Source organism: Oncorhynchus mykiss, chromosome 1 (genome assembly GCF_057628025.1).
Source record: "Oncorhynchus mykiss isolate SJ-2025 chromosome 1, ASM5762802v1, whole genome shotgun sequence".
NCBI lineage: Eukaryota > Metazoa > Chordata > Actinopteri > Salmoniformes > Salmonidae > Oncorhynchus > Oncorhynchus mykiss.
Genome location: NC_143022.1, coordinates 29,637,412 through 29,656,742, shown reverse-complemented (window position 1 = coordinate 29,656,742; position 19,331 = coordinate 29,637,412). Strand labels below are relative to the sequence as shown.

Sequence of the window (19,331 nt, the reverse complement as noted above, 5' to 3'; positions counted from 1 at the left end):
TGTCTGACAGACTGGCAAACATTATCCACAAACATTGCGTTTAAAAATCTGGATTATAAGGTTTAAGACCCATTCGAGACACAAACATGTACTGAATGTATGTAAATATTAATGAGGAATTTCAATTTAAAAAATGTCTCATTGTCTGCTATGATAAGACTGGGGAGCTCAACATGTCTTGACCGCATACAACCACTCAAACTACATTTCCTAGCTTCCTTTTCACGGACTCAAGCGGAAAAAATAGACCAAAGAGGGGAGAGCGGGGGTTCTGTAGTCGATTCTGAAAATGTTGCTAGTGGATAGTCCTGTATTCAACTACAGTACCCACACTCCACTGTCAGTGCTACTGTAGAGAGCTTTGGTTATCCGTGGATATCACACCATTGCTATCATCTCTGTCTATCTCAGTGTTTCTCTCTCCCTGTGTCATCGGATTGATATAGGAGAGTAGAAAACAAGCAAAAATAAAACATCTCTAGCCGAAAATGGCAGAGCTTGGAGCGGGGAGCATGCTGTTGGGAGATCCTGCTTTTAATTACCAAGAGCACGAGCTAAATGAGCGATTGAAGCGGCTCTACCCGGCCGTGAATGAGGAAGAGACCCCCTTACCCCGATCTTGGAGCCCCAAGGATAAGTACAGCTACATCGGACTCTCGCAGAACAATCTGCGGGTACATTACAAAGGTATACAGATGTGACAACTAGTATAACATTTCGTACCCCAATGTCTGTCATTTACTTAAGACACTCCGGAGGGTTTGCGTCGAGTCTGTATGCAATCTCCCCGATCTAGTTTGAGCTGCCTCTACCTCTCTCTGCTTTGTTTCAGAGGAGAGCGGAATGCCCAAATGGTTGACAGTGAACTCGCTAACCATGACAGTATTGAAGCATATCCATTTATTTCACTAACGTTCAACTCCACGGTCTCTTTGTTTAACGTTAGTTTTATTTTTGCTTTACCATAACTTGGTTACCCCTATTTGATCACGATAATCGATATTTTACCTAGCTAGCAATACCACAATTTACTGTTAGTAATAACAAGCGACGCACAGTTAGCTCGCTAGCAAACTTGGCTAGTAAGCGAGCTAATGTTAGCTCGCTAACTAGCTAATAACAGCTAGCTAACTAACGTTATGCAAGATAATGCTAATTGCACACCATCGTTGTTAGCCCAATACAGTAGCTAAATATTAGCTACTTAGTTGCTACGTTATAAATAAGTAGCTAGCTAGCAATGTAAATGTACTGGCTAGCTAATACTTAACCCTGGCGTTAGCTAATATAAAAACAATTCTCCTTCACACAGTTGCCATAACCCACGACTAGTCGTTAACAATTTGCTTGTATTTTGTGATCAAATTAACACCAGACAGTCCAGAACAGGGAAATATTGCATTTTGTTGGCTTGCCAGTTCATGGAAACGTTCTGTTGGAATATAATTCTGAATCATTATTCATTCTGGAACCAGTTGGTGAGCATTACGCTATAAGGATTCCATTGAGTCCTTTATGCACAAAAGAACAACAACAGCGTCTGCCATTTCAAACTCAGCCAGCAGCTACACTTTGCTGCAAGGGAGGAGGCCTTGACGCATTTGTTGTGCGTAAAATATCTGCACATAGATCAGATGGTATTTATGCGGGTAGTTTGACATATTTGACCATAAACAACTTGTTGGGATGCAGACCATAGCCTAAGGGAGGGGTGTAACACATACAATTGGTTCAGATAGTTATTTAACTATTCTGCACAAAATCAAAAGCAGGACTTGACAGCTATCCATCAAGCTAGACGTCGTCATGCTACTTCCAGCTAACAAGGAATGTTTCCAAGAGACCATTCCCTTAATGTGAAATATAATTTTCCCAGAATGTGGTTACCATGTTCTCAGAACTCAACACATTAATGTTCTACACACGTTTCATGGGAATGTTGCAAGAACATTCATGTGTCCAGTTCTGTGGGTTAGGAGAATCAACTCCCAAACATGCATGGAACGTGGTGCCATGTTCTCAGAACATAAGATATTAAAGGTCCCGAATAGTGGTAATCAGGGTTTTCATTAAATTTGATATTTGGATGAAACCAGTTCCAAGTAGGGTGGCCCAAGTATTAAAAATTACTGTAGCTGGTACATTAATAAAGTTTGATCATAAAGTTACTGGTCCCCTCCCCCCCATGTCAAACACTTGAATTCAGGAGGCAGGCATTACCAAGGATTTTCATCGGGCCTCTACCAACATCACATAAAGCCGGAAATGTTATACACCAATGGTAGTGTCTTGTCATTTTAAATATGTATCGCCTTAAAACCTTCATCACATGTGCGCCTACGCATTACTTTAACTTTGTTTACAAAACTGTAAACTAGATCAAGCAGAACATACTACCAAAGATACTGGTAACCTTTAATCTGTGGTGTGACTGTTAGCTTGCAAGCCACTTACATCATGCCGGCAAAAGCCCACTGTGTTTGTTGTGACTGGATGCCATAGTGTAAATGTACCTTTTAATTTCGTTGTGGACAGGCTCCACCGAAAATTACGATCATGTCATGCGTGCGCAGTGCACATTTCAAGTAAAGTTGCTTTATCAATTGAGGAGAACATTCGATGGGTCTTGCCAGGATGCTAATCCTGAAGATGGATGCTGTACCATCATTGACAGGGGATCTTGCAAGCGCTGACCATAATGTAAGTATCAGAGTTTAATAAGTCTGATACGGTAGCCAACATTTTGGGGGATCGCGGGGCTAGCATTAGATAATGCAACTGTGGCTTCTTTGACTTGTGAACGATATATTTTCTGTAACACCTGGTAATCACTATATGGTTTTTGTTCTTCCATCTTTAAGCCCCCTACATTAAGTCAGAGAACTGCCAGCACACAGCTGGCACGAAGGAATATTGTTCACAAAAGGAGTTGTGGTGTATATAGTATTTGTCATTTACTCTTGAAAATCATATTTTACCATTCCATTGTGTGGGTTGTTGTCTTACAGTTGATGTAGCTTGTGTCATTGGAGCTAATCATCATTTTTTTGGGGGGGGGGGATTATTTAACCTTCCATCTCCTTTTGTCTTTACACTATCATCAAGCTGGAAGGATAGACATTTTACTCTGTCTGCACGAGAGGTCGACCGATTATGATTTTTCAACGCCGATACCGATTATTGGAGGACCAAAAAAAGCCGATGCCGCTTAATCGGCCGATTTTTATTATTATTCTTTAGTTGTAATAATGACAATTACAACAATACTGAATGAACACTTATTTTAACTTAATATAATACATCAATAAAATCAATTTAGTCTCCAATAAATAATGAAACATGTTCAATTTGGTTTAAATAATGCAAAACCAAATTGTTGGAGAAGAAAGTAAAAGTGCAATATGTGCCATGTAAGAAAGCTAACATTTAAGTTCCTTGCTCAGAACATGAGAACATATGAAAGCTGGTGGTTCCTTTTAACATGAGTCTTCAATATTCCCAGTTAAGAAGTTTTAGGTTGTAGTTATTATAGGACTATTTCCCTCTATACCATTTGTATTTCATATACAGTGGGGCAAAAAAGTATTTAGTCAGCCACCAATTGTCCAAGTTCTCCCACTTAAAAAGATGAGAGGCCTGTAATTTATTTTCATCATAGGTACACTTCAACTATGACAGACAAAATGAGAGAAAAAAATCCAGAAAATCACATTGTAGGATTTTTTTATGAATTTATTTGCAAATTATGGTGGAAAATAAGCATTTGGTCACCTACAAACAAGCAAGATTTCTGGCTCTCACAGACCTGTAACAACTTCTTTAATAGGCTCCTCAGTCCTCCACTCGTTACCTGTATTAATGGCACCTGTTTGAACTTGTTATCAGTATAAAAGACACCTGTCCACAACCTCAAACAGCCACACTCCAAACTCCACTATGGCTAAGACCAAAGAGCTGTCAAAGGACACCAGAAACAAAATTGTAGACCTGCACCAGGCTGGGAAGACTGAATCTGCAATAGGTAAGCAGCTTGGTTTGAAGAAATCAACTGTGGGAGCAATTATTAGGAAATGGAAGACTGATAATCTCCCTCGATCTGGGGCTCCACGCAAGATCTCACCCCGTGGGGTCAAAATGATCACAAGAACGGTGAGCAAAAATCCCAGAACCACACGGGGGGACCTAGTGAATGACCTGCAGAGAGCTGGGACCAAAGTAACAAAGGCTACCATCAGTAACACACTACGCCGCCAGGGACTCAAATCCTACAGTGCCAGACGTGTCCCCCTGCTTAAGCCAGTACATGTCCAGGACCGTCTGAAGTTTGCTAAAGAGCATTTGGATGATCCAGAAGAAGATTGGGAGAATGTCATATGGTCAGATGAAACCAAAATATAACTTTTTGGTAAAAACTCAACTCGTCGTGTTTGGAGGACAAAGAATGCTGAGTTGCATCCAAAGAACACCATACATGGGGGTGGAAACATCACGCTTTGGGGCTGTTTTTCTGCAAAGGGACCAGGACGACTGTTCCGTGTAAAGGAAATAATGAATGGGGCCATGTATCGTGAGATTTTGAGTGAAAACCTCCTTCCATCAGCAAGGGCATTGAAGATGAAACGTGGCTGGGTCTTTCAGCATGACAATGATCCCAAACACACCGCCTGGGCAACGAAGGAGTGGCTTCGTAAGAAGGTCCTGGAGTGGCCTAGCCAGTCTCCAGATCTCAACCCTATAGAAAGTCTTTGGAGGGAGTTGAAAGTCCGTGTTGCCCAGCAACAGCCCCAAAACATCACTGCTCTGGAGGAGATCTGCATGGAGAATGGGCCAAAATACCAGCAACAGTGTGGGAAAACCTTGTGAAAACTGACAGAAAACGTTTGACCTCTGTCATTGCCAACAAAGGGTATATAACAAAGTATTGAGAAACTTTTGTTATTGACCAAATACTTATTTTCCACCATAATTTGCAAATAAATTCATTAAAAATCCTACAATGAGATTTTCTAGATTTTTTTTCCCCTCCTTTCGTCTGTCACAGTTGAAGTGTACCTATGATGAAAATTACAGGCCTCTCTCATCTTTTTAAGTGGGAGAACTTGCACAATTGGTGGCTGACTAAATACTTTTTTGCCCCACTGTACCTTTTGACTATTGGATGTTCTTATAGGCAATTTAGTATTGCCAGTGTAACAGTATAGCTTCCGTCCCTCTCCTCACTGCTACCTGGGCTCGAACCAGGAACACATCGACAACAGCCACCCTCGAAGCAGCGTTACCCATGCAGAGCAAGGGGAACAACTACTCCAAGTCTGAGTGAGTGACATTTTGAAACGCTATGAGCGCGCACCCCGCTAACTAGCTAGCCATTTCACCTGGTTAATATTGCCTGCTAACCTTTCTTTTAGCTAAATATGCAGGTTTAAAAATATATACTTGTGTATTGATTTTAAGAAAGGCATTGATGTTTATGGTTAGGTACACGTTGGAGCAACGACAGTCCTTTTTCGCGAATGCGCACCGCATCGATTATATGCAACGCCAGACATGCTAGATAAACTAGTAATATCATCAACCATGTGTAGTTATAACTAGTGATTTATGATCGATTGATTGTTTTGTTACAAGATAAGTTTAATGCTAGCTAGCAACTTACCTTGGCTTCTTACTGTGTTCGCGTAACAGGCAGGCTCCTCATGGAGTGCAATGAGAGGCAGGTGGTTAGGGCGTTGAACTAGTTAACCGTAAGGTTGCAAGATTGAATCTTTGAGCTGACAAGGTAAAAATCTGTCGTTCTTCCCCTGAACAAGGCAGTTCACCCACCGTTCCTAGGCCGTCATTGAAAATAAGAATGTGTTCTTAACTGACTTATCTAGTTAAAGGTGTAAAAAAATATATATATATTTTAAAAAACGGCCAAATCGGTGTCCAAAAATACCGATTTCCGATTGTTATGGAAACTTGAAATTGGCCCTAATTAATCGGCCATTCCGATTAATCGGTCGACCTCTAGTCTGCACAGCTTCCTAGGCAACCACCACAGCAGGAATGCTGTGATACAAAATCAGCTTTCCCAAGGCAAAGAAGGGGGGATATGCTGTGAAGACAGACCCAACATATACTGTAAGTCATAGTTATTCATTTCAAATCTGCATCAATTGAGCATTTCAGGCACACAAAAATTCCAAATACAAACATTGAAAAGTTTCACAAAACAGTTCATGACCAAATATTGCATATTTCAAATTGAGTACTTCAAAAACTAGAATGAGTAGATCACTACATCAATGAATTGATAGCATTAACGCAGAACAGTAAATAAAAGGAAATTAAACATTTCCCTTTTCAAAAACATTACAGGCTACGTAGACAGGCTCCTGGATCTCCTCTTCAACGAGGTCACCCATGATCCAGCGCCGTATGTGGGGAAGCTGTGCAAGCTGCCCATCCCAGGACCTCTGTCTGCCCCGTGTGAAAGGCCTGACAAGGATGTGGCCATAGCTGGATTTGTCTCCAGCTTCAATCTTGGGGGTTACTGAAGCCTGCTTGATTGAAGCTGGATACATGGGTCCCCCTCCTCTCCCGCTCCCCTCCCCCATCAATCTCTGTAGTTGGTTGTATTTCTTAAAGCCTAAGTAATTCCCTTTTACGTGAAACAATATCACATTGTGTTACTTTGTATTGTTGTTTTTTCAAGCTTTAGGATGGGAGTGTAGTGTTACACATTTTACGAATCAATGTGTCCTGCAGACTGTAGGTGCCTAATATTAGGCTTATGGCTCAATTCCTCTTTTTTTAATGTCAAATGATATTTCACCATTTTATTTCTCACCTTTATTTATAATGAGTGTTCATGTTGATCAGTATTTCGGCAATGGTCTATTGTAAAATATCCAATAAATGTCTGATCAATGCATACAATGCTGAACATATTGTCTTTTATAACACTAACGCAGAGGCACAAATAAATCAGGGTGACTCGCCGAGCAAGTCTCAAACCCAGGCCACCAGCACTAATGACGAACATTCTAACCACTGCACCAATAACGGATATCTCTAGGCCATGTATTTATTTTGCAAGTATAGTTACGCGTTGTGCAGAAGAAACTCTAAACCCTCCTCCCTAGGCACTTGTGTAGATCTGAAATGACTTGAAAGGTGTAAGCAATATAGTTAATGCACTTTGTAAATCTCAGCTCTGTTAAAAGTACACTCAGGATAAACTTTTATTGATCATAGTGATTCAGGAGGATCATTAAAACCAGGTTAACATGCCCCACCAACATTAGACAACTATACAGAAAGCTCTTCAATTGTAGAAATAAGTCAATCAAATCAGTGATGAGAGGATGGTCAAATTAACTGACACTGACATGGTGGCATAACAGGAAGATCTGAATTCCATGAACCAAGAGGTTGAGTTCAAATTTCAGTTGTAAACACGTTCAATTATTATTGCTGTGTAAATGAACATGCATAATGTAATCATTAATGTTAAAAGCGCTGCGTGTGAGACTATCCCTGACCTTGTCAACAGACAAAAGGAGCTCTGAATGGATCAGGGGTTCACCAATCAGGGCCTTAATGGGTTTGGCAACAGTAACAAGGTGTGATGTGTAATGATGAACAATGTTTTTGGGAGGGAGAACGTTTCTTTGGGACCATCAGACAAAGTACTGACAACTGATGCACAGCAATATTCTTGCATGAAATGTGTCTAGAACATTAATATTGTATATATTCTAAGAACATGGCAACTTTGTCCATTGTATGTTTGCAACGTTGATGGAATATTCTCCTAATCCTCAGAGAACTGGACACGCAAACATCACGGGTAACATTACAAAAACGTTCTCTCTCCCTAGAATTGTTAGCTGGGATAATGCTTGTTGTGTAATCATAGAAAGTGTCTAACATCATTCTACATGTTTAGTCAACTGTCAAATCTAATCCCACAACAGTGCTATGAATCATCAGACTGAGTTATTATAGGTCCACAGTCTCTGTAGTTAGCCTAGCCGTTAGCACGTTGGGCCAGTAACTGAATGGTTGCTAGTTTGAATCCCTGTGCTCGACAAGGGCAAAATTCTGTTGATCTGCCCTTGAGCAAGGCACCTAACCCTAATTGCTCCAAGGTTGTGGTCAATAATGGCTGATCCCTGGCCATGACCCCACTTTCCATTTCACACCTCTCACTCATACAGGTTACCCACTTGTACATGCAGTAAAACAGAACAAATAGAAGCACCTCCTATTTTACATTTGAATATAAAGGAAACAAAATCACACCTCATTGAGAGACAATTGTAAGGTCGGTGTAAGGCTCTGGTATTAACATAGGCCTACCTCTTGAATCTACAGAAAGAGTAGCCTACTTGTGCATTTCTCTTAAAGGGATTGGACACACATTAGGTGGCTGTGGTGGGGGTGCTGGATTTAGGCCTAGGTACACTGCTTTGGTCTGTTTTTGTCTGGTCTTGAAGATAATAAGGATTTCATGATAATTCGTGACTGGTAAAATCCCATTAGTTGATAGTGGCTCAAAAAAGCTGTGTTTTGTTATTTAGGCTGTTTTACATGGGTGGTCGTGTAAAGGGATTGTGGGACTACAGTACAGTCGGATGTGGGGAAATTATGTTGTTTCTCAAGGCATCTAAAGTTATAGGCTTGTTACTCCCGCATATCTAAAAGGACCCATGAGAGCCAATGTGAAGTTATGCCTGTCAAATTATTTTTTCCCCTTATATTTTTGAGAGATTAAGGCGTGTGTGTAAGATGTGTGTGTGTGTGTGTGTGTACAGTTGAAGTCGGAAGTTTACGTACACAAGTTTACGCACGCCTTACGTACACATTTAAACTCAGATTTTCACAATTCCTGACATTTAATCCTAGTAAAAATTCCCTGTTTTAGGTCAGTTAGGATCACCACTTTATTTTAAGAATGTGAAATGTCAGAATAATAGTAGAGAGAGTGATTTATTTCATTCATCACATTCCCAGTGGGTCAGAAGTTTACATACACTCAATTTGTATTTGGTAGCATTAAATTGTTTAACTTGGGTCAAATGTTTTGGGTAGCTTTCCACAAGCTTCCCACAATAAGTTGGGTGAATTTTGGCCCATTCCTCCTGACTGAGCTGGTGTAACTGAGTCAGGTTTGTAGGCCTCCTTGCTCGCACACACTTTTTCAGTTCTGCCCACACATTTTCTATAGGATTGAGGTCAGGGCTTTGTGATGGCCACTCCAATACCTTGATTTTGTTGTCCTTAAGCCATTTTGCCACAACTTTGGAAGTATGCTTGGGGTCATTGTCCATTTGGAAGACCCATTTGCGACCAAGCTTTAACTTCCTGATTGATGTCTTGTGGATATATTGAAGCAACATCTTATAATTTTCCACCCTCATGATGCCATTTTTTTGTGAAGTGCACCAGTCCCTCCTGCAGCAAAGCACCCCCACAACATGACGCTGCCACCCCCGTGCTTCATGGTTGGGATGGTGTTCTTCAGCTTGCAAGCCTCCCCCTTTTTCCTCCAAACATATCGATGGTCATTATGGCCAAAAAGTTATATTTTTGTTTCATCAGACCAGAGGACATTACTCCAAAAACAACGATCTTTGTCCCCATGTGCAGTTGCAAACCGTAGTCTGGCTTTTTTTATGGCGGTATTGGAGCATTGGCTTCTTCCTTGCTGAGCCGTCTTTTAGTTTATGTCGATATTGTACTCGTTTTACTGTGGATATAGATATTTTGCACTTGTTTCCTCCAGAATCTTCACAAGGTCCTTTTGATGTTTTTCTGGGATTGATTTGCACTTTTCGCACCAAAGTACGTTCATCTCTAGGAGACAGAACTCATCTCCTTCCTGAACGGTATAATGGCTGCGTGGTCCCATGGTGTTTATACTTGCATACTATTGTTTGTACAGATGAACGTGGTACCTTCAGGCATTTGGACATTGCTCCCAAGGATGAACCAGTCTGTGGAGGTCTACAATTTTTTTTCTGAGGTCTTAGCTGATTTCTTTTGATTTTCCCATGTCAAGCAAAGAGGCACTGATTTTGAAGCTAGGCCTTGAAATAAATCCACAGGTACACCTCCAATTGACTCAAATGATGTCAATTAGCCTATCAGAAGCTTCTAAAGCCATTACATAATTTTCTGGATTTTTCAAAGCTGTTTAAAGGCACAGTCAATTTAGTGTATGTAAACTTCTGACCCACTATAATTGTGATACAGTGAATTATAAGTGAAATAATCTGTCTGAAAACAATTGTTGTAAAAATAACTTGTCATGCACAAAGTATATGTCGTACCCGACTTGCCAAAACGATAGTTTGTTAACAAGAAATTTGTGGAGTGGTTGAGAGATGAGTTTTAATGACTCCAACGTGTGTGTGTGTGTGTGTGTGTGTGTGTGTGTGTGTTTTCCAACAATTTTTCCATCCTAAAAATTAGGAATAAGCAAAGGCTTTGATTTGTGGTCAAACAGATGGAAAAGTCTTAGACAACATCTACCAGAAACAGTCTTAAAATCCAAACACAATACTGTTGTAGTAAAGACCCCAGCTAATTAATATCAACTAGAGGTCGAGCGACTATGATTTGTCAACGCCGATACCAATTATTGGAGGACCAAAAAAGCCGATACCGATTTAATCAGACAATTTGTAAAAAAAAAAAAAAAATTGTTGTAATAATGACAATTACAACAATACTGAATGAACACTTATTTTAACTTCATATAATACATCAATAAAATCAATTTAGCCTCAAGTAAATAATGAAACATGTTCAATTTGGTTTAAATAATGCAAAAACAAAGTGTTGGAAAGCAAAAGTGCAATATGTGCCATGTAAGAAAGCTAACGTTTCAGTTCCTTGCTCAGAACATGAGAACATATGAAAGCTGGTGGTTCCTTTTAACATGAGTCTTCAATATTCCCAGGTAAGAAGTTTTAGGTTGTAGTTATTATAGGAATTATAGGACTATTTCCCACTATACCATTTGTATTTCATTAACTTTGGATATTAGATGTTCTTATAGGCACTTTAGTATTGCCAGTGTAACAGTATATCTTCCGTCCCTCTCCTCGCTCCTCCCTGGGTTCGAACCAGCAACACAACGACAACGGCAACCATCGAAGCAGCGTTACTCATGCAGAGCAAGGGGAACAACTACTAGAAGGCTCCGAGCGTGTGACATTTGAAACGCTATTAGCGTGCGCTAACTAGCTAGCCATTTCACTTCGGTTACACCAGCCTCATCTCGGGAGTTGATAGGCTTTAAGTCATAAACAGCGCAATGCTTGACGCACAAGGAAGAGCTGCTGGCAAAATGCATGAAAGTGCTGTTTGAATGAATGTTTACGCGCCTGCTTCTGCCTACCACCGCTCAGTCAGATACTTAGATACTTGTATGCTCAGTCAGATTATATGCAACACAGGACACGCTAGATAATATCTAGTAATATCATCAACCATGTGTAGTTAACTTGTGATTATGATTGATTGTTTTTATAAGATAAGTTTAATGCTAACTAGTAACTTACCTTGGCTTACTGCATTCGTGTAACAGGCAGTCAGTCTCCTTGTGGAGTGCAACGAAAGAGAGGCAGGTCGTTATTGCATTGGACTATTTAATTGTAAGGTTGCAAGATTGGATCCCCCGAGCTTACAAGGTGAAAATCTGTCATTCTGCCCCTGAACGAGGCAGTTAACCCACCATTCCTAGGCCGTCATTGAAAATAAGAATGTGTTCTTAACTGACTTGCCTGGTTAAATAAAGGTCTTAAAAAAAAATTCAAGCATCAGCAAATCGGCGCCCAAAAATACCGATTTCTGATTGTTATGAAAACTTGAAATCAGCCCTAATTAATCGGCCATTCCGGTCGACCTCTAATATCAACACTTATATTTAGTTTTGGGTGAATTATTTGTTTTTTCTCACAAATTTGAACAGTACAATCGAGAACAGAACAGTACAGTTAAGTAATGAAAAGTAGAGTTCAGTACAGTAGAGCACACGAGTACAGTATAATTTACTTTATTGTACTGTACATACTGTATCTACTGTACTGTGCTCTACTGTGATGTCCAAACTTGTGAAAAATAGTCATCTATGATTTGTTTCAGATTTAGTCTGGTCCGGACTTACCAAATTTGTTCTTGTTTGGGGGCCAGTGTGTAGAATAATACGCACTTATGTGAAAAAAGGATATTGCATATTTATACCTTTTGTGTACCTATTCAGGATACAGCACTATGAAGAGAATGATATTCATATCTATAATTATGGATTTCTGTATAGTACTGCTCCAGGGACGTATGTTGTAATTCCATTTCCGTAATTTCGTTACCAGATGTAAATCCATTTGATTTTGAAGTTTAACAAACCACCAAATTCTATGCCTAAGGACTACAATTTACAAAGAACATGTCACAAAAACACATTTATTGGAAGAAATGTGCAGATGCAAAGTTTCGTAACAGAATTACGGTAATCTCCCTCAGTTTGTTTTATGCGACCACATTTAAAAAAAAATCCCCCCCAAAAATGATTAAATATCGGCTCTGAATTATGATTAAAAGATGTCTGCAGAAAGAATCGGGTGTCAGCTATGACACCTTGAGTTTAAAAAATAAGGAATTTTTGTTATTGAACTACATGTTTGTTTGGCATACATTGTTAAGTAAAAAGTCCAAGCGTAATTCCGTCACAGTGGAATTGCCCTCCCCCCAGAAGCCACTGTGTTTTGTGAAGTACTTTTCAATATTGGATAGTAATTTTATGTTTGTTTTATTCCTCTGCCGAGTTGTCAGTTTCTGTAACTTTTCTTTACCCTGGTGATTTTGATGCTATTTTGACCAGTGTACCAGTTTCCTTTTTGGCCATGGTTAGGCCAAGGCCTATGTTCTGTTGAATACATGGTGGAGCTGGGAATGTGTGAGAGGCTATATCTCAGGATCTGGCCTATGAAAGAGTTGTATGTAGCCTACATTGTGTAAGAATTCTGTGGTCAGTTTTATATTTCAGTCAATGGACAAAAACAAGAAAGGCAAACATTTTAAGCTAGTTATCAATTGTTGATTAAAGTAGGGCCATCTTTAGTCTACTCTGCTCATCATTGGTCATTTTATTTTTAGAAAACGGCATCAGCTTGCCTGATTTAACTAAAGAGCAGGTCGCCTAGGCTACTTGATTGTCTGATTTTTATTTAATGTATTTTATTTAACCTTTTATTTAACTAGGCAAGTAATTTAATAACAAATTCTTATTTACAATGACGGCCTACCAAAAGGCCTGCGGGGATGGAGGCCGGGGATAAAAAGAATACAATATAAATATAGGACAAAACACACATCACAACAAGAGACAACACGACACTACATAAAGAGAAACCTAAGACAACAAGGCAGCAACACATGACAACACAGCATGGTAGCAACACAACATAACAACATGGTAGCAGCACAAGACATGGTACAAACATTATTGGGCACAGTCAACAGCACAATGGTCAAGAAGGTAGAGACTAGAGGTCGACCGATGAATCGGAATGGCCGATTGATTAGGGCCGATTTCAAGTTTCCATAACAATCGGAAATCGATATTTTTGGACACTGATTTGGCCAATTTTTTTTAAATACATTTTTTACACCTTTTATTTAATCTTTATTTAACTAGGTAAGTCAGTTAAGAACACATTCTTATTTTCAAGGACGGCCTAGGAACGGTGGGTGAACTGCCTCGCTCAGGGGCAGAACGACATATTTTTACTTTGTCAGCTCGGGGGATTCAATCTTGCAACCTTACAGTTAACTAGGTCAACATTAACCACCAGCCTCTCATTGCACTCCACAAGGAGACTGACTGCCTGTTACGCAAATGCAGTAAGCCAAGGTAAGTTGCTAGCTAGCATTAAACTTATCTTTATAAAAAACAATCAATCAATCATAATCACTAGTTAACTACACTTGGTTGATGATATTACTAGTTTATCTAGTGTGCACGCAGAGTCGGGGTATATGCAACAGTTTGGGCCGCCTAATTTGCCAGAATTCTACGTAATTATGACATTGAAGGTTTTTTGTGTGTTATCATGTTATAACTAAGTCTATGATTTGATAGAGCAGTCTGACTGAGTGATGGTAGGCACCAGTAGGCTCGTAAGCATTCATTCAAACAGCAATTTCGTGCGTTTGCCAGCAGCTGTTTATGACTTCAAGCCTATCAACTCCCGAGATTACGCTGGTGTAAGCGATGTGAAATGGCTAGCTAGTTAGCGGGGTGCGCTCTCATAGAGTTTCAAACGTCACTCGCTCTGAGACTTGGAGTGGTTGTTCCCCTTGCTCTGCATGGGTAACGCTGCTTCGAGGGTTGCTGTTGTCGTTGTGTTCCTGGCTCGAGCCCAGGTAGCGGCGAGGAGAGGGACGGAAGCTATACTGTTACACTGGCAATACTAAAGTGCCTATAAGAACATCCAATAGTCAAAGGTTAATGAAATACAAATGGTATAGAGAGAAATAGTCCTATAATAACTACAACCTAAAACTTCTTACCTGGGAATATTGAAGACTCATGTTAAAAGGAACCACCAGCTTTCATATGTTCTGAGCAAGGAACTTAAACGTTGGCTTTCTTACATGGCACATATTGCGCTTTTACTTTCTTCTCCAACACCTTTGTTTTTGCATTATTTAAACCAAATTGAACATGTTTCATTATTTATTTGAGGCTAAATTGATTTTAGTGATGTATTATATTAAGTTAAAATAAGTGTTCATTCAGTATTGTTGTAATTGTCATTATTACAAATACATTTTAAAAAATTGGCAGATTAATCCGTATCTGCTTTTTTGGGCCCCCAATAATCGGTATCGGCGTTGAAAAATCATAATCGGTCGACCTCTAGTAGAGACAACAATACATCACACAAAGCAGCTACAACGGTCAGTAAGAGTGTCTATGATTGAGTCTTTGAATGAAGAGATTGAGATAAAATTCTCCAGTTTGAGTGTTTGTTGCAGTTCGTTCCAGTTGCTAGCTGCAGCGAACTGAGAAGAGGAGCGACCCGGGGATGTGTGCTTTGGGGACCTTTAACAGAATGTGACTGGCAGAACGGGCGTTGTATGTAATTCATCAGTGTGTTTAATAAAGTGGTGGTATAGGAATGAGATTAGTGTGCCATAGACACATATGGTAAGTGATTGGCCTTTGTACTTGCTTCTTTGTGTGATTTAGCCTGAATGTGCTTTCTGAAGGGTTTCTATTTCATGCCAAGGTCTTATGTGCTATTGGGTAATTATAGAGCCCATAGGACACATGGCTGACTCTTTAAACATGCCCTGTGATTCCTTTAAGCTGATTGCAATGTTTGCACAGAGAGAGGGTTTATTGTCTTCTGATGAACCAATCATGCATGTTCAGTCGGAGGTGACATCACCGGATTGTGTGACATCACTAGATTGTGGTTTCCCCCCAGTCTCTCTATGTGAAGCTGTGATGCAGTGTTTGCTAACACTGGCATATTTATTTATATCATTTTATTAGTTTTTTTATTCGTTTCCTTAGGCATGTTTTTTTGTCTGTCGTGGGTAGTTCTGCTGTACATTTTTCTGGTAACCACTGCCTTGACCATGAGGGGGATCTTTTGACTCTGGACTGGAAGCCTTGGAAAGAGAGTCCATCAGCGGTATCAAAACAAATATAGCCTAACCAGTAAAAACATGGAAGAGTAAACCTAAACGATTTGCTCTATAAACGGACATCATATTTTTCCCTAAGCAACAAAATGGAGCACATTTTAATAGCTATGTAGCCTATAATGTTTGAGTAGGCTTGCGTTGTGCTCTAACAACACATTTTGTAACCAAGTACTTAGATTTATATGACTGTTACACAACATTGCAACCAAAAGCTACCTCTCCTGATTTGTTGGATAGCCAGCAAAAAAAAAACACCCTTCTTTCTCGCCTAAATCCAAGATGGCGCCGACAGATAGGGCAGCTCTGCTTCTAGCTCCTTTGCAGTATTTTGTTTTTTGTGTGTGTTATTTCTTACATTATTAGCCCAGAATATTTGTTGTGTTATTACATACAGCCGGAAATAACTTTTGGACATCGGTGGTAACTCACCAGCATTATGACCGTGAATACGACTTTCCCGAATTGGATCCTTTGATCGTACCCCCAGGTCAATTGAACTGATTCCAGAGGCTGATCCAAAATACCACCGGCGGAGAAGAGGTATTCGGAGTCGACTTCTAGTCCGACTCAGGAGGCGTGCACACCATCCACAGCTTCAGAGTATATTACTCGCTAATATTCAGTCTCTGGATAATAAAGTAGACGAGGTCAGGGTGAGCATCAGGGATTGTAGCATACTCTGTTTCACGGGAACATGGCTCTCTTGGGATATACTGTCTCTGTCCATAAAGCCAGCTGGGTTCTCAGTATATCGCGCAGAAAGGAATAAAGAACTCTCTTGGAAGAAGAAAGGCGGGGGTGTATGTTTCATGATTAACCACTCATGGTGTAATTGTAACAACACCTGACCTAGAATTCCTCACAACCAAATACCGATCGTATTATCTCCCAAGAGAAATATCTTCGGTTATAGTTACAGCCGTGTATATTCCCCCTCAAGCTGATACCACGACGGCCCTCAAAGAACTTCACAAATTTGAGGTTCTACCAACACATTAACTGTAGCACTCGCTCTGAGAAAACATTAGACCACTGCTACTCAGCTTTTCGAAATGCCTACAAGGCCCTCCCTTAGGCAAATATGATCACAACTCCATTTTGCTCCTCCCTTCCTATAGGCAGGAAGTACTTGTGCTAAGGACTATTCAACACTGGTCTGACCAATCGGAATCTGTGCTTCAAGATTGTTTTGATCACGCGGACTGGGATATGTTCCAGATAGCCTCTTAGAATAACATAGACGAATACACGGATAAGGTGACTAAGTTGATCAGGAAGTGTATAGGAGATGTTGTACCCACGGTGACTATTAAAATCCCTCCTAACCAGAATCCGTGAATAGATGGCAGCATTCGTGTAAAAGTGAAAGCGTGAACCACCGCATTTAACTGTGGCAAGGCGACTGGGAATATGGCCGAATACAAACAGTTTAGCTATTCCCTCTAAGCAATCAAGCTTCGCTAGGCTGCCGGCCCAGATGGCATCCCTAGCCGCGTCCTCAGAGCATGCACAGATCAGCTGGCTGGAGTGTTTACAGACATATTCAATCTCTCCCTATTCCAGTCTGCTGTCCCCACTTGCTTCAAGATGTCCACCATTGTTCTTGTACCCAGGAAAGCAAAGGTAACTGAACTAAATGACTATCACCTCGTAGCACTCACTTCTGTCATCATGAAGTGCTTTGAGGCTAGTTATGGATCATATCACCTAACACCCTAGACCCACTTCAATTTGCTTACTGCCCCAAGAGATCCACAGACGATGCCATCACACTGCATACTGCCCTATCACATCTGTACAAGAGGAATATATATGTAAGAATGCTGTTCATTGACTATAGCTCAGCATTCAACACCATAGTACCTGGGTCTTAACCCCGTCCTGTGCAACTGGGTCCTGGACTTCCTGACAGGCCACCCCCAGGTGGTGAAGGTAGGAAACAACATCTCCACTTCGCTGATCTTCAACACGGGCCCCTCAAGGGTGCTCAGCACCCTCCTATACTCCCTGTTCACCCATGACTGCATGACCATGCACGCCTCCAACTCAACAACACAACGGTAGTAGGCCCGATTACCAACAATGACGGGAGGTGAGGCCCCTGGGAGTGTGGTGCCAGGAAAATAACCTCTCACTCAATATCGAAATAACAAAGGAGCTGATCGTGGACTTCAGGAAACAGCAGAGGGAGCACGTCCCTATCCACATTGATGGGACCACAGTGGAGCAGTTGGAAAACTTTAAGTTCAGGAGGCTGAAGAAATTTGGCTTAGCATCTAAAACCCTCACAAACTTTTACAGATGGACAATCGAGAGCGTCTTGTCTGGCTGTATCAACGCCTGGTACGGCAACTGCACCGCCTGCAACCACAAGGCTCTCCAGAGTGTGGCGCGGTCTGCCCAACGCTTCACTGGGGGCTACTTGCCCTCCAGGACATTTACAGCACCCGATGTCACAAAGGCCCAAAAGATTCATCAAGGACAACAACCACCCGAGCCACTGCCTATTCACCCCGCTATCATCCAGATGGCGAGGTCAGTACAGGTGCATCAAAGCTGGGACTGAGAGTCTGAAAAACAGCTTATCTCAAGGCCGTCAGACTGCTGTCCCATATACATAGACTGTACTTTTTTTAAAAAAAGTGGCCATACTGCTTTACTTATCTCATATGTATATACTGTATTCTATTCTACTGTATTTTAGGCAATGCCATTCCGACATTGCTCATCATAACATCTATATATTCCATTATTTTACTTTTAGGTTGTGTGTATTGTTAGATAAAACTGCACTGTTGGAGCTAGAAACCAAAGCATTTCGCAACACCCGCAATAACATCTACTAAACCTTGTGTATGTGAAAAATCCAATTTGATTTGAAATGTTTTTTTTTAATAGAAACATAACACAAATAACAATCAATGGCAAGTGTGCGTGTGAGTGAGTGAGATTGACGGAGACAGCGAGGGAGCCTCACTCCCAGGACTGTGGCACTGCTGAGCTGATGAGTGCTGTATGCTGAGGTGGTGGTGTGACTGCGAGTTGGAGATATTTATAGACGCAAGTATGTGCATGTGTTGTATTTATTATGGGTGTTTGTCTGGTCATAGAGTGGGCCTGCTGAGCTTTGGTTATGGTCATTTCCATCTAGAAGGACCCATGAGCACCAAAATGTGAAGTTCATAGGAGCATATCAAATTGGTTGTCAAATGAAAGCTAAGAGTCTATACTTCTAGGAAATGAAGGCATAGATACATTTTTCAACTGTTTCCATCTTAAACATTTTACATGAGTAATGGATTGGATTTCTGCTCTAACAGATGGAACTGGGGTCTTAGACAACATACAGTACCTGTCAAAAGTTTGGACACCTACTAATTCAAGGGTTTTTCTTTATTTTGTACTATTTTATTATTGTATAATAATAGTTAATACATCAAAGATATGAAACACATATCGATTCATGTAGTAACCAAAAAAGTGTTAAACAAATCAAAATATATTTTAGTCTTCAAAGTAGCCACCCTTTGCCTTGATGACTGCTTTACACACTCTTGGCATTCTCTCAACCAGCTTCACTAGGTAGTCACCTGGAATGCATTTCGATTAACAGGTGTGTC

General features: G+C 40.5%; 1 protein-coding gene across 5 annotated transcripts in view; it reads left to right on the top strand.

The window, feature by feature from the left end:
* The window catches only part of ranbp10 (RAN binding protein 10), a 44,075-nt gene that overhangs the window by 7,659 nt on the left and 17,085 nt on the right, over positions 1-19,331 (top strand). For 2 of the 5 annotated variants that reach the window (XM_021597790.3, XM_021597781.3), the window contains exon 1: positions 219-687. The exons of 2 other annotated variants lie outside the window; for them this stretch is intronic. In XM_021597790.3, the coding sequence (XP_021453465.1) occupies positions 489-687 (199 nt within the window). In that variant the 5' untranslated portion in view covers positions 219-488. Of the gene's footprint in view, positions 1-218; positions 688-5,179; positions 5,317-6,013; positions 6,124-19,331 lie in introns of those variants that run through there. One more of the 5 variants, XM_090222412.1, reaches the window with a different exon arrangement.